The following is a 15,654-nucleotide window of genomic DNA, read 5'->3' as shown; positions in this document are numbered from 1 at the left end:
ATTTTGTCAGAAAGAGTGAACTAGAATAAGGGCCTCAGTTCCTGCTGGAGCCTGCTGAAAAATAGCCCTGTATATATGTATCATAATATCCTACAGAAGGGAGCACATTATACTATGTCTAACCGTGTTTGGCCTCTAGTGAGACAGGAATATGATATTTTCAATGGTGTCACTGATGTATGATCTAGTGGTGACATCACCATTGCAGACTGGTGAGGTCACTTTACGGCAGTTGTTCTGTAATTTGGAGGTATCGGTGTATTCTTGTGTGGAGGAGTGACATGTACACAGCCGCTGAGAAGAAATGGCCATTATTACCTACATACCAGGACATTTATACAGGGTCAGCCACATACAAGCAGTCTGTATGGCTTCACGGTAAAATATAGGGTATCATTTATACGGTGAGGAAAGAAATCCAAGAAACTGAATGTATATTAAATGCAGCCAGGCACCATGAGAACTAACCAACAGTGACCAAAGGATTTGGTGCCCATCCTGTACTAAGACTAAACCATATGGAAATAAGGCTCCCCCATTGGTCTAGGATCTGTACCAATAGGAAAGTGCACATACATATCAGCTAACATGCACAGCACCCACCCTAACAACCCTCACCTTGGGGATCCGGCGGGCCCTGCGTGAGGACAGGAGCCCGCTGGTGGTGCTAAGGCTGTCCTCATTCAGGCTGTTGGGAGACGGTGGGATTGTCAGCTGGGCCAGTAGCAGCATGTCATCGTGGCTGTGCCGCTTGGGCAGTCGGGTAACGCGGTGACCTTTCCTCTCGGAGGAATTCCCAACGCGCAGAGAATGGCTGCCACTCTTAGACGTTACCTGGCAAAGAAAAATGTTCCTTCGTTCGTGACAAAGTGCGGACACTGTACAGTACATGAGGACCAGCCAATGAACATTCCCTTCCCCGAATCTGGGGATATCATACTACTGTACATGATGATACAGCCATCACACTGATACACAATGCTGCTAATGGCAAGTTGTACTGTGCATTTATTGGCAGACGCTGCAGGAAGCTACTAGAGGTAGACATTGATAAACGTTAGACATGCATTAGTTAGTGACAAAAGTTAGACATGCATTAGTTAGTGACAAAAGTTAGACATGCATTAGTTAGTGACAAAAGTTAGACATGCATTAGTTAGACAGTGACAAAAGTTAGACATGCATTAGTTAGTGACAAAAGTTAGACATGCATTAGTTAGACAGTGACAAAAGTTAGACATGCATTAGTTAGACAGTGACAAAAGTTAGATATGCATTAGTTAGACAGTGAGAAAAGTTAGACATGCATTAGTTAGTGACAAAAGTTAGACATGCATTAGTTAGACAGTGACAAAAGTTAGACATGCATTAGTTAGTGACAAAAGTTAGACATGCATTAGTTAGACCAGGGCTGGGCAACACCGGCCCTCCAGATGTTAGTGAACTACACATCCCAGCATGCCTTGCATCAGTTTCAGCATGGCCACATAGCAAAACTAATGCAAAGCATCCTGGGATGTGTAGTTCACTAACATCTGGAGGGCCGGTGTTGCCCAGCCCTGAGTAAGACAGTGACAAAAGTTAGACATGCATTAGTTAGAGACAAAAGTTAGACATGCATTAGTTAGACGGTGACAAAAGTTAGACAGGCATTAGTTAGTGAGAAAAGTTAGACATGCATTAGTTAGACAGTGAGAAAAGTTAGATATGCATTAGACAGTGACAAAAGTTAGACATGCATTAATTAGACATTGACATAAAGTTAGACATGCATTAATTAGACATTGACAAAAAGTTAGACATGCATTAGTTAGGCATTGACAAAAGTTAGACAAGCATTAGACATTTGTCTAACTAATGCATGTCTAACTTTTGGTGTTGACCTTTTGACTGCCTGACTAGACATTGTCTGTGAGCTATAACACACCCTCTGAAGGTGACAACAAACAGTATGGGTTAAAAAGTCACTTAAATTTGCAAGATTGGAAACATAGATCTGGGTAAAGAATTATATTAATTTGTACCAATATATGTCATATACTCAACAATGACCAGCATGTTATTGCCTGCAGCCACCATAATGTTATACTCAGTAATGACCAGCATAATATTCCTGGTACTTAGGGATATACAGATGGAGCAGCTCTTGGTGATAGAATCACCAACCACCGCCTTGCACCAGTCAACGGAAGGGGGTGCACGCGCACAAGATCGCGCACCCCATTCCGTCTGAGCCCTCCACCCCCAGTCCCCTGCACCTCCCCCGCAGCCCCCACTCCCTGAAGCAGAGACAGGCAGGGTCAGACGGAGCTGGATGACAGGCGCTGCATCTGTATGCACACAGTATAAATAAACCCCCAGTAGGCGTCTGTCTATTTATTCCAGCTAATCTCAAGAACCACTGGACAGAATTTGTTACAGTTTTCCCAAATCATTTGTCAGGGGAATGATAAGGTGCGCGATACATTAATCTATAGCAAAAGAGCCAAGCAGTGACGGTTTTAGTGAAGTCCCCCCCAAAAAATAGCCGACCAATCCCTTTCTTGGCTTACGCTGCCTAAACCGCTAAAGATATATCACAGCGAAGGACTTTATTACATACTATGTAGAGTTTGCTATGCATTATACGATTTCACAATACGATATACACAAAATTTCAGTTTACCCCTTTTTTCCATTCCGCTTTCATTTATGTGAAAAACGATTCATTTTCCTCAAAGTAATCTTATAAGACCTCAGTTAAAAGATTCTCATTACCGTAAAATATATTGAGCACCTCTACTTGTGCTGAACAGCTGGCGCGGCCACCATGTTGTTCAGCACAAGTGACACGTGTGAGTTACGCACCTGGGTGGGAGTTGTGTACTTCCTGTCTGGAGTCCTCCACATCCTGTTTGACGGCTCTATCGAGCTGTCCGGTGACAGCTGGGACTTGCGGCCTAAATGTCGTCCTTTCAGGTCCACATCTTCGTAGGGGTTTTCTTTGGGGGATTCGCCTGTTTATTTTTTTGTTTTTTTTTTAAGAGAGAGAGAAGAAAAAACAGACTGGGGTTTAGAAAAGCAGAATAAATGTGAAATGAACAAGCGCTCAGCACAAAATCTCCTAAGATTCCTGTGTGACTCATTCCCCCATCTGCAGCTGGAATCTGGCAACATGTCCACAGCCCTCCATCCCTTTTTTTCTTATCCCTAACGCACACACAGAAAAAGAATTCACGAGGCTCGCTCCTGAGATCGTCCAGCTGGGGAGAGCGTTCTCCGGATAGGGCTCTTGTGAGCGAGAGATGTCTTTCCCAAGAAGTGCCATCTATTCCGAGACAAATTAAGTTTTATATTTAAATAGGAGACCGTTAACTCTTGCGGGGCTGCATAAAATGTGGCGGAAGAAAGTATGAGAGAGATGCGTATAATAAACCCGATTCGGACAAAGATGGCATCTACATTTCCTGTGGCACCTAAATTAGTAGGATATGTTCCAGACCACAATGGGTTCAGCACTTCTAAAAAAAAGTCAAGGTGGTCCGTAGATTTCAGTGTGTGGTTCCTGGTGGATCACGGGTGGTACTGAAGATTTAAAAACAATTTTTTCAACATCTGTAGGATGTAAGAACGGAGCTATCTATCCAGCCAGGCACATGGGCACCTAGACTGATCATATGTGTTTCCATCTGTCACCCAGATGCCATTCTACCCTGACATGAACCATCCTACCTTAAACGTACCGGATCACAGATGCGCTGTGTTGTGATAAGAAATGATACAGTAGATTTAGAAGAACACAATCTAGTGCTAGGTTTATGCCTCTCCAATAATACAGTTGTCTGATTGTTTTCCATGCCAGCGAAGGCCAGTGTCAGAGCCTGGTATTAGGCAATGAGCCCATTGTTACTCAGAATACAGGGATGGGGGGGGGGGGGGGTGTTGGCTTTGAGACATTAGGCATAAAACCATCTTATTTCGCAATGTTCTCTTGTTTCAGTCCACAGTGCGACATTGTGGCGTGGGCCCATTAGAGGGTCTTATGGCAATAGTTTTGGTCCTGTGTTGACATTTTTTGGGGCAAGAAGGAATTCTTCATCCAGCCCCCTCCCCCATTGAGGATAAATGGCATTCCTCCCAACTGTCCCCATTGTGTGGTGATTTGTCGAAATCAGGAAGGAATAGTCCCAGGTACCTCCAGCGAATGTGCCAAGTCAATGACAATAAGATGGGTCTCTGCCAGCACACCCTACCAGCAGACATCACTGTGCTTAACTCTTCTTCTCTGGCCTACTGTAGACATCTATTTCTCCTAGAGATGCCCATCGATGGTTCACACCATCAATAGTTATCCATTGATGGTTTCCCGCAATCAATGGAAAGTACCACTAGCATCGATGGTGAACCATTAGAACGCTAACTGAAAGAAGGGATGTTACTGGGTGGGAGCCTACTAGTTCAGAAGTGCTAGGCAGGCCCACTCTGATCTATGATGTAATCACGCCACCAGCGCACCACAGCCAATCTCAGCACGTAATGCCAATAGTCACACGGTTCAGTGATTATTGGAAACTGCATATGTGAAAACCAATGCAGCCCATTCCTTATCCTGATTGGTGCTTTTGCGAGTGGCTCTGACGCAGTCCACCAATGAGAGTTTTGTTTTGCCTTTCTGTGGCCTAGAGATATTTGTGACACTTTGATCTTAATGGGCCAATCCCTAACGACCTTATGTAACAAGAGATATGTAACTGTTCCACTCCGCATACATCAGAGGAAGTGGGTGTTCCGGATAAAAGTGTTTCCAGAGGAGAAACCTCTGGGGTTCGTCACACATAACGTGACAGAATTGTGACATTCCAGCCATGTGGGACTGGAGAAGTCACTGATTGTGCCAAGGCACCACATGGCGTAATATGTACACAGAGATATGCTCCTAGTGTGAGGTCTGGCAGATGCCCCACCTACGTACCAGGCCCCGTAGCTGCCAAGTTCTGCAGAGGAAACGAGAAACTGCTGAAAGCGGAGATGAGCGTCACAGACTCCATTATGAAGATAAGTAGCTGCTTCTGAATCTCTACACGCCGGACACACAGGCGTTGTACAAGGCAGTGGTGTTTTATAGGGGGTAACATAGTACCGACGGTCGTGATTTTTTTTGTGGGACCACGGTGGGGGGTATTTGGGAGTAGCCGCTGCTCTGCTGAGTAGAACAGCGGTGAATAGTGTCTATTCAGATACAGTATTCATCACTTTACAGACAGTGATAGACACTGGGTCTATTTACTAAGCCTTGGAGAGAGGTAAAGTGCCTGATTCAGACCTGCTGCGTATATTCGGGGACTAAGGTAGCAGGTTAACGCCACTCTGGTGAATGCACGCCTCCCACCACCACCACTAGCCGGATCCCCTCGCTACGCTGCCAGCAGATGTGTACGCTCACACATACGCTCGCAAGCACCCTCACAGAGGAGAAATCATCGATGGTTGCTCATCATCGTATGACTTCTCAGTTCGCAGCAGAAAAGTAGCCAGGACTTACTTTTCTGCTGCACGAATTTCTCCGAATTGGGGGCGGACACTGCCGTCATGTGATGTCATCAGCCAGCCCCGATCAGGCAGGGGGGACGCCTGCGTTCCCTGGTGCCCATCCAGCATTTCTATGGACACGACCGCCGTTTTCGTGGACACACCCATGAAATGCCGGGTGCCAGCCCCGGAACACCCCCTGCCTGTCAGTCAGGCAGTGAGTGCCCTGGCGAATGAAAATGTAGCGGAAGGAGCTCGCTGCGGGGGGTCTGCACATGCGCTGACCCCACTACTGACAGAGGCGCTGAATTCGGAACCTGATCGAGGAGGTCTGATTCGACACCAAAGTACCAACCAATCGACTCCAAAACTGTCATGTGACAGGCTGTGTTTGAAAAATGACAGGAGCTGGTTGGTAGTTTATCTCTCTCCAATGGTTAGTACATAGACCCCTTTATCTCAATCAAGGACTTGTGTGACGGAACAAAAACATCTCGACCAACCATAACTCCGGAGAACACAGGTCTATGATGGCGTTCCCCACGCAGTACTCAGACAGATCATTTATTACACTCTCTGGAAGCGGAGATGAAGACTTCTGCTTTCAGGACAGCCAGCTCTGCGAGAATCCGCTTCCCACAAATAGATCTGGTTTCTGAGTACTGTGCGTCTCCTACCCGGTTCCCAGGACAAATCTCTGCCACACAGCCAAGTATCGTGGGCGAGGAGACCAGATCTCACACAGGTTCCTAAGCAATATCCACAGCCCCACACTGTCACCAGGACTACAATACTGCCATATGCGCAGTGTAACTGTTATATAGGACTGTGACTGAAACGGGTGCTGGATGGGGCCCCGACAGTCGGGATCCCGACAGGCATTTACCCGACGTCGGGATCCCGACTGTCAAAACACCGACAGCCGGGTTCCCGACGGCCGTCGGCTATTTTCCCTCGTGGGGGTCCAAAACCCCCATAGAGGGAGAATAGAATAGGTGGGGAGAGTAGCGAGCCACCGTGCCCGCAAGGGGCTTAGTTGCGCTCACCATGCTGTCTGGGTCCGGCCAGTCCGGATCCTGACATCGGGCTAATGACTGTCGGGATCCCAACTGTCGGACCCCTGTACCCTGAAACACAGGCCTTGTATGATAGTGTGCACTCAGTAGGAGCTAGAGATGGCCATCGGTGCAGTCGCTTGCCATCGATGGCGATACTGCAACAGGCTATCGATAGTAATAAACTATGTGATGGATGACCATCGATAGTGTTACCTATGGATGGTCATCCATTTTCTCTGACTGACAGGCCCATCGGCCAATCAGAATGTGGGGACGGGGCTTCATGGGCCTAGAGGCGGAGCTATACTCTGTGTCCCAGCACTTTGAAAAACAAAAAGCAAAACATAGATTTTGTTGTGCCATCGATGGAGGCAAACTATCTGGTTCTCCCCCCATCGATGACAAAAGAATTTGACATTGGCCATAAATTATTGATGATTTTGAATCATCGTCGGTCGATGGCCATCCCTAGGCTGTACTGCCCTCAATCTAGTATACGGTCGCCAGTCTAGCTGGTATCTGGTTGTTAGGTGGACAGTCAATAGGCCTATATGGGTTCCCCAGCCTGCTCGGGGCGGCTGACGTCACATGACGGAGAAGACTGCGGAGCGAAAAAGTTCTGGGCTACCCTTCGGCTGGGTGCACCTTCAATGGTAAGTAACATCAAAGGATTTTTCCTCTGTGCAGACGCTTTCGAGCGGTGGGGGTGGGGTGGGGGGTGTTGCTGCCATTGGGGAAATAGGCTTCCCCATGTCGGCAACTCATACCGTCCATGTGTTTTATTGCCGCCAGCTGCTGCTGGGGACCCCTTTACTATACTGGGAGATTTTAAAAAACAAAAACCCATTGAAGACAGACACATTGGCCTTCAATAACTACACCTTGAAGAACTATCCGGAAATGTTAGAACATTGATGCGTTATTTCACAGGAGGAATGGTTGGGTGGCACCGCCCTATTCCGAATTTACCGATCCGCAGAAAATCTCACGGGGATCCTGGATGCAGCAGGAATGGATACAACTACCCTGCCCTCAGTACATGTCACTAACATGATTTAGGGGGGAATTAAGCACATTGGTCTATTAATACCATTGGGAAGAAAAGTCTGGAATCCATTATTATTTAAGACGGGGAAAATGCAGCGACTGCTCTGGATCTCGGGGATTTCACTCTCCTCTGACTTCTGGAGGTTTAATAGAAATGACATTTCCCTGCAGGGAGCCATTGTGCGGTCTCTGAGGTCACATGTCGGAGTGATGAGATCACGCGGCCTCCTGACCAAGCGCACGGAAGGTTCAGCTGATTCCTACACAACATGAACCTTAAAAATGACTCAAACACTGACTAGACTGATTGGTTGCTAGTGGTTACAGCACAGTAGGAATGTATATACAGATATATGCTATTTAAACTCATCTTATTTCTTATACCCATGACCCTTACCATTGCACTATTTCAAAGCAGGGAGAGAAAGCCTGGTTCAGTAATATGGTTCACAGTACGCATGCGCAAGGCTGTCCTGTGATGAACTCCTGGCCATTTACAAGGTGATTGACAGAGTGTGGGCATGTCTAGGAGACCAGTGGGAGTGTCAGGGAAAACAGAGGCGTGCCCAGCCGGCTTATGCTGGGTACACACCAGGACGACTAGGGCCCGATCCCCACAATCTAGATCCAATTCCGATCAATTGGATGTAGATTGCAGAGGCAGAACTCTAGGAGGCAATGGAGTCATCTGCCGCCGGGCTCCTGCTCCCAAGGGGGCACCTCTCCTCCCCCTGTAAGTTTAAATCAGTTATTTAAAAGCCAACGATATTGCTTCTGTGGCTGAGTTCTGAAATATATATGTGTTATCTATCTATCTGAACAGAAATATATATTTTATATAAGGTTATATAGGGTTGTATGTGTGTGGGGGGGCACCAATATATATCTTGCCTCCGGGCAACTGGAACGAACTTACGCCACTGGTAGATTGTGTGCTGATTGGGCCCTTTTCTGACCTGGTGTGGACCGATACCAATCCGATGCGCGGTCCCGCGGGTCGGTCGGTCGTTATTGAGATCCTACCTGCTGCAGGTAGGATCTCAATGACGACCATACAGCCGGGTGCGGGTCGCCATCGGATCGGACCCGCTCACGGTGCACATTGTGAGCGGGTCGTGCCCCCCCCGCGTCACCGTGAGCGGGTCGGACGAGACACTGACGACACGCTCACGATGTGCATCGTGAGCGGGTCGTCCTGGTGTGTACCCTACATTAGTGGAGGGTTTGTGATGTCAGCTGCAGCCCGGATGTGCCTGTCTTTCATCGCAGCACTGAATAAGTCCCAGGCTACGCCGCGCCTGCGTTGACTTGTGCCAAGCGACGGACTGACATTTGTGCACGCGCGCGACCTTTATCGCCCCCAGGTGTGTTAGAATATTAGAGCATGGCTGCTGCACTTAATCAAACATATAGGGGTAAACATATTAAGATGGGAGTTCTATTGACGATGAGATGTTGCCCATAGCAACCAATCATAATCTATTATCTTTTAGAAGGTGCTACACAAATAAGACGTCATAAGGCCACGCCCCCATTTCATCACTGTGGGGGCATGGCCAGCGGCTCTGAGCTGCTGGCCATGCCCCCAGCCCCTCTGCCTGCAGGAATAGATGCTGTATGCATGTGCACAGTGTATATTCACTGCTGCTTTGCTGTGGTGATAGGGTGGACTCCCAACAGTCCCCCCACCGCGGGACACTGCCAGCCCTGGACGGGATGTGGCACCATCCCAGAAAGTCAGGACGGTCCTGTGAAAATAAGACAGTAGGAGATAAGAAAGTGCACAGTTGAGGCTATTATTCAATGCTACGGCGAGCGCACGGCATTTTGGATTTGCCGTGTGCTCGCCGTGATTCGCCGGGGTCCCAGTTTTGCCGCCAGCCCCTCTTCCATACTATTCAACGGGTCAGGGGCTCACTGCCCCTGACCGCGAGAATCAACCTCCCCGGTGAATGGAGGACGGCAGAAGGCAGGGGGCTGGCAGCCTCCCTGCCAGCACCGCACACAGCAGCAGGGGGGACGGCAGGGAGGAGGGGGCCTGGCGGGGTGTTTTCTGTGGCACAGAGGAGACAGGGCAGGCAGGGAGGTGTGCCGGTCCTGCTCCATGCATATGTAATGAGCGGGACCCAGTGCAGTGAATATTAATGAGCGTGTCCCCACCCCCTGCTGACGTCATGTAAAAAAATTTTTTTTTATTAAAAATACATTTATGTGCTGTATCTTTTTAGCTAAAAATAATATGACACTTCATAGAATTAAAAAAAAATGATTTTTTTTTTACCCCAAACTCTTGAGGTCACCATAAGGGAGCAGAGATCGGGTGTGGTATATGGTCCCACAGTCGGGATCCCAACAGTCATTAACCGACATCGGGATCCCGACTGGCCGGACAGCGGGGCAAGCGTAACAAAGCCCCTTGCGGGCTCGCTACGCTCACCACCTATTCTATTCTCCCTCTATGGGGGTCGTGGACCCCCACAAGGGAGAATAGCCGGTGGCCGTCGGGACCCCGAGTGTCGGGGTAATGACTGTCGGGAAACTGTCCGGCATCCGCAGAGATCGGGGTCGTCTGGATGTTTGGAATATTATGGACAACGGAGAACAAAGGCAGATTCATGATCTGATTACTTCCCTGTCATCCCCGCGACATGTGATCTTACCAGCGCAATAAAAGCTACGTTTGAAAAGTAATTTTTCCTGTTTGCAACAAATAAAAGCTGAAAGATTCACAAACGGATAGAGAAAAAGCCCAGAGCACTAAGATCACTAAGCAAAAGAATATTAAAATCTGATTACAAGTATACAGGAGAGGGAGATTGCAATCAGCGAGACAGAGGATGGTTTATCCAGGACACTGGGAGAATAAACACTGGAACCTTCCAGAGGACTCCTAGACGGCAGCTATCGGAGAGATATCTCCTCTGCGTCTCCTGCTCTGATTTATAAAAATAACTCTTGATATGAAGCCAAAACGTAATATTTATAAAGCTCGACAACTGCTGACCAGACAATGTGTTTCCAATACAGGATCCCACTGGGGTTTCCATGTAACATGAGTAATTAACACACTCTCGCTTCATGTTTGGCTGAGACGATGGACTGACACCATCGTTGGAGCTGCATCACTCCTCTGGTTCCTGTTGTTCGGCTAATCTCCAGGCAAACATGGAACTGTATGGTACGGCCCATGGGTTATCCCTAATGACCTGTTCCATACTGAGGCCTCTTTGTTATCACGAGGTTGGAGATTGTTGTTATACAATAGAATAATGAGTGAAGCTGATCTTCCTACCCACAATGTCTTCATAGGCGTTCTCCTCTAAAGTGCTTTTACTGGAGCGGTGCTTTTTCTCAGTACCATTCTCTACTGGTGAGGGTGAGCCTACGGACTGGACACTGGAGGCATCCTCAAACTCCAGAGACTTTCTAGAAAAGAGAGAAGAAAAGTTAGAAGATATTGCTATGCCTCTATTCTTCACCTGAGCAATAATTACACAGAGCGCAAGAGAAGTCCGGCCACGATCAGTAGTTACAAAGACCACAGGAGAAGTCTGGCCACGCTCCTCCTACCTTCACCTGATCAGTAGTTACACAGACCACAGGAGAAGTCTGGCCACGCTCCTCATACCTTCACCTGATCAGTAGTTACACAGACCACAGGAGAAGCCCGGCCACACTCCTCATACCTTCACCTGATCAGTAGTTACACAGACCACAGGAGAAGCCGGCCACACTCCTCATACCTTCACCTGATCAGTAGTTACATGGTCCCACACTCCTCATACCTTCACCTGATCAGTAGTTACACAGACCACAGGAGAAGCCGGCCACGCTCCTCATACCTTCACCTGATCATTAATTACATGGATCACAGGAGAAGCCGGCCATGCTCCTCATACCTTCACCTGATCAGTAGTTACACAGACCACAGAATAAGCCCGGCCATGCTCCTCATACCTTCACCTGATCAGTAGTTACACAGACCACAGGAGAAGCCGGCCACACTCCTCATACCTTCACCTGATCAGTAGTTACACAGACCACAGGAGAAGCCGGCCACACTCCTCATACCTTCACCTGATCATTAATTACATGGATCACAGGAGAAGCCGGCCATGCTCCTCATACCTTCACCTGATCAATAGTTACACAGACCACAGGAGAAGCCGGCCATGCTCCTCATACCTTCACCTGATCAGTAGTTACACAGACCACAGGAGAAGCCGGCCACACTCCTCATACCTTCACCTGATCATTAATTACATGGATCACAGGAGAAGCCGGCCATGCTCCTCATACCTTCACCTGATCAGTAGTTACACAGACCACAGGAGAAGCCGGCCATGCTCCTCATACCTTCACCTGATCAGTAGTTACACAGACCACAGGAGAAGCCGGCCATGCTCCTCATACCTTCACCTGATCAGTAGTTACACAGACCACAGGAGAAGCCGGCCACACTCCTCATACCTTCACCTGATCAGTAGTTACATGGTCCCACACTCCTCATACCTTCACCTGATCAGTAGTTACAAAGACCACAGGAGAAGCCGGCCATGCTCCTCATACCTTCACCTGATCAGTAGTTACACAGACCACAGGAGAAGCCGGCCACACTCCTCATACCTTCACCTGATCAGTAGTTACACAGACCACAGGAGAAGCCGGCCACGCTCCTCATACCTTCACCTGATCAGTAGTTACACAGACCACTGGAGAAGCCGGCCATGCTACTCATAACTTCACCTGATCAGTAGTTACACAGACCACAGGACAAGACTGCCATGCTCCTCATACCTTCACCTGATCAGTAGTTACACAGACCACAGGAGAAGCCAGCCATGCTCCTCATACCTTCACCTGATCAGTAGTTACACAGACCACACGAGAAGCTGGCCATGCTCCTCATACCTTCACCTGATCAGTAGTTACAGAGACCACAGGAGAAGCCGGCCACACTCCTCATACCTTCACCTGATCAGTAGTTACACAGACCACAGGACAAGCCTGCCATGCTCCTCATACCTTCACCTGATCAGTAGTTACATGGTCCCACACTCATCATACCTTCACCTGATCATTAATTACATGGATCACAGGAGAAGCCGCCATGCTCCTCATACCTTCACCTGATCATTATTAACATAGACCACAGGAGAAGCCGGCCACACTCCTCATACCTTCACCTGATCAGTAGTTACACAGACCACAGGAGAAGCCCGGCCACACTCCTCATACCTTCACCTGATCAGTAGTTACACAGACCACAGGAGAAGCCGGCCACACTCCTCATACCTTCACCTGATCAGTAGTTACACAGACCACAGGAGAAGCCGGCCACACTCCTCATACCTTCACCTGATCAATAGTTACACAGACCACAGGAGAAGCCCGGCCACACTCCTCATACCTTCACCTGATCAGTAGTTACATGGTCCCACACTCATCATACCTTCACCTGATCATTAATTACATGGATCACAAGTGAAGCCGCCATGCTCCTCATACCTTCACCTGATCATTAATAACATAGACCACAGGAGAAGCCGGCCACACTCCTCATACCTTCACCTGATCAGTAGTTACACAGACCACAGGAGAAGCCGGCCACACTCCTCATACCTTCACCTGATCAGTAGTTACATGGTCCCACACTCCTCATACCTTCACCTGATCAGTAGTTACATGGTCCCACACTCATCATACCTTCACCTGATCATTAATTACATGGATCACAGGAGAAGCCGCCATGCTCCTCATACCTTCACCTGATCATTAATAACATAGACCACAGGAGAAGCCGGCCACACTCCTCATACCTTCACCTGATCAGTAGTTACACAGACCACAGGAGAAGCCCGGCCACACTCCTCATACCTTCACCTGATCAGTAGTTACACAGACCACAGGAGAAGCCGGCCACACTCCTCATACCTTCACCTGATCAGTAGTTACACAGACCACAGGAGAAGCCGGCCACACTCCTCATACCTTCACCTGATCAGTAGTTACACAGACCACAGGAGAAGCCCGGCCACACTCCTCATACCTTCACCTGATCAGTAGTTACACAGACCACAGGAGAAGCCGGCCACACTCCTCATACCTTCACCTGATCAGTAGTTACACAGACCACAGGAGAAGCCGGCCACGCTCCTCATACCTTCACCTGATCAGTAGTTACACAGACCACAGGAGAAGCCCGGCCATGCTCCTCATACCTTCACCTGATCAGTAGTTACACAGACCACAGGACAAGCCTGCCATGCTCCTCATACCTTCACCTGATCAGTAGTTACACAGACCACAGGACAAGCCTGCCATGCTCCTCATACCTTCACCTGATCAGTAGTTACACAGACCACAGGAGAAGCCGGCCATGCTCCTCATACCTTCACCTGATCAGTAGTTACACAGACCACAGGAGAAGCCCGGCCATGCTCCTCATACCTTCACCTGATCAGTAGTTACACAGACCACAGGAGAAGCCGGCCATGCTCCTCATACCTTCACCTGATCAGTAGTTACACAGACCACAGGAGAAGCCCGGCCACACTCCTCATACCTTCACCTGATCAGTAGTTACACAGACCACAGGACAAGCCGGTCATGCTCCTCATACCTTCACCTGATCAGTAGTTACACAGACCACAGGAGAAGCCGGACACGCTCCTCATACCTTCACCTGATCAGTAGTTACACAGACCACAGGAGAAGCCGGCCATGTTCCTCATACCTTCACCTGATCAGTAGTTACACAGACCACAGGAGAAGCCCGGCCACACTCCTCATACCTCCATCTGATCATTAATTACATGGATCACAGGAGAAGCCGCCATGCTCCTCATACCACCACAGGATCATTAATTACATGGACCACAGGAGAAGCCAGGCCATTACTTACATGGACCACAGGACAAGCCCGGCCATGCGCCTCAAATCTTCACCTGATCATTACACAGACCGCATAAGAAGTCCAGCAGTGCTCCTCACACTTTCACCTGTTCAGTAGTTACATGGTCCCACACTCCTCATACCTCCACCTGATCAGTAGTTACACACACCACAGGATAAGCCACACTCCTCATACCTCCACCTGATCAGTAGTTACACACACCACAGGATAAGCCACACTCCTCATACCTCCACCTGATCATTAATTACACACACCACAGGATAAGCCCCACTCCTCATACCTCCACCTGATCAGTAGTTACACACACCACAGGATAAGCCCCACTCCTCATACCTCCACCTGATCATTAATTACACACACCACAGGATAAGCCACACTCCTCATACCTCCACCTGATCAGTAGTTACACACACCACAGGATAAGCCACACTCCTCATACCTCCATCTGATCATTAATTACATAGCCCACAGGATAAGCCACACTCCTCATACTTCCATCTGATCATTAATAACACACACCACAGGATAAGCCATGCTCCTCATACCTCCACCTGATCAGTAGTTACACACACCACAGGATAAGCCACACTCCTCATACCTCCATCTGATCATTAATTACATAGCCCACAGGATAAGCCACACTCCTCATACCTCCATCTGATCAGTAGTTACACACACCACAGGGTAAGCCACACTCCTCATAACTCCACCTGATCAGTAGTTACACACACCACAGGATAAGCCACACTCCTCATACCTCCACCTGATCAGTAGTTACACACACCACAGGATAAGCCACACTCCTCATACCTCCACCTGATCAGTAGTTACACACACCACAGGATAAGCCACACTCCTCATACCTCCACCTGATCAGTAGTTACACACACCACAGGATAAGCCACACTCCTCATACCTCCACCTGATCAGTAGTTACACACACCACAGGATAAGCCACACTCCTCATACCTCCATCTGATCATTAATTACATAGACCGGCCACAGTCCTCATAACGTAACCTGATTAACCTGTAATTACTGTACACAGACCACAGGATAAGCCACGCTCCCCATTGTGTACACAACGCAGCAGCAACAGGAAGGGACCCATCTGTAACGGTCATG

At 48.5% G+C, this 15,654-nt stretch overlaps 1 protein-coding gene across 4 annotated transcripts in view; it reads right to left on the bottom strand.

Annotated features, from left to right (window-relative positions):
• Positions 1-15,654, bottom strand: part of DENND2B (DENN domain containing 2B) — a 197,584-nt gene that overhangs the window by 66,229 nt on the left and 115,701 nt on the right. For all 4 annotated transcript variants that reach the window (XM_083164631.1, XM_083164630.1, XM_083164629.1 and 1 more), the window contains 3 exons: positions 10,906-11,039; positions 2,848-2,996; positions 619-834 (listed from right to left, as the gene is read on the bottom strand). In XM_083164631.1, the coding sequence (XP_083020757.1) occupies positions 619-834; positions 2,848-2,996; positions 10,906-11,039 (499 nt within the window). The remainder of the gene's footprint in view (positions 1-618; positions 835-2,847; positions 2,997-10,905; positions 11,040-15,654) is intronic.

This window comes from Crinia signifera, chromosome 11 (assembly GCF_055691185.1).
Source record: "Crinia signifera chromosome 11, ASM5569118v1, whole genome shotgun sequence".
NCBI classification, from domain to species: domain Eukaryota; kingdom Metazoa; phylum Chordata; class Amphibia; order Anura; family Myobatrachidae; genus Crinia; species Crinia signifera.
Note: the sequence above shows the minus strand (reverse complement) of the source record. Positions and strands in the feature narration are given on the sequence as shown.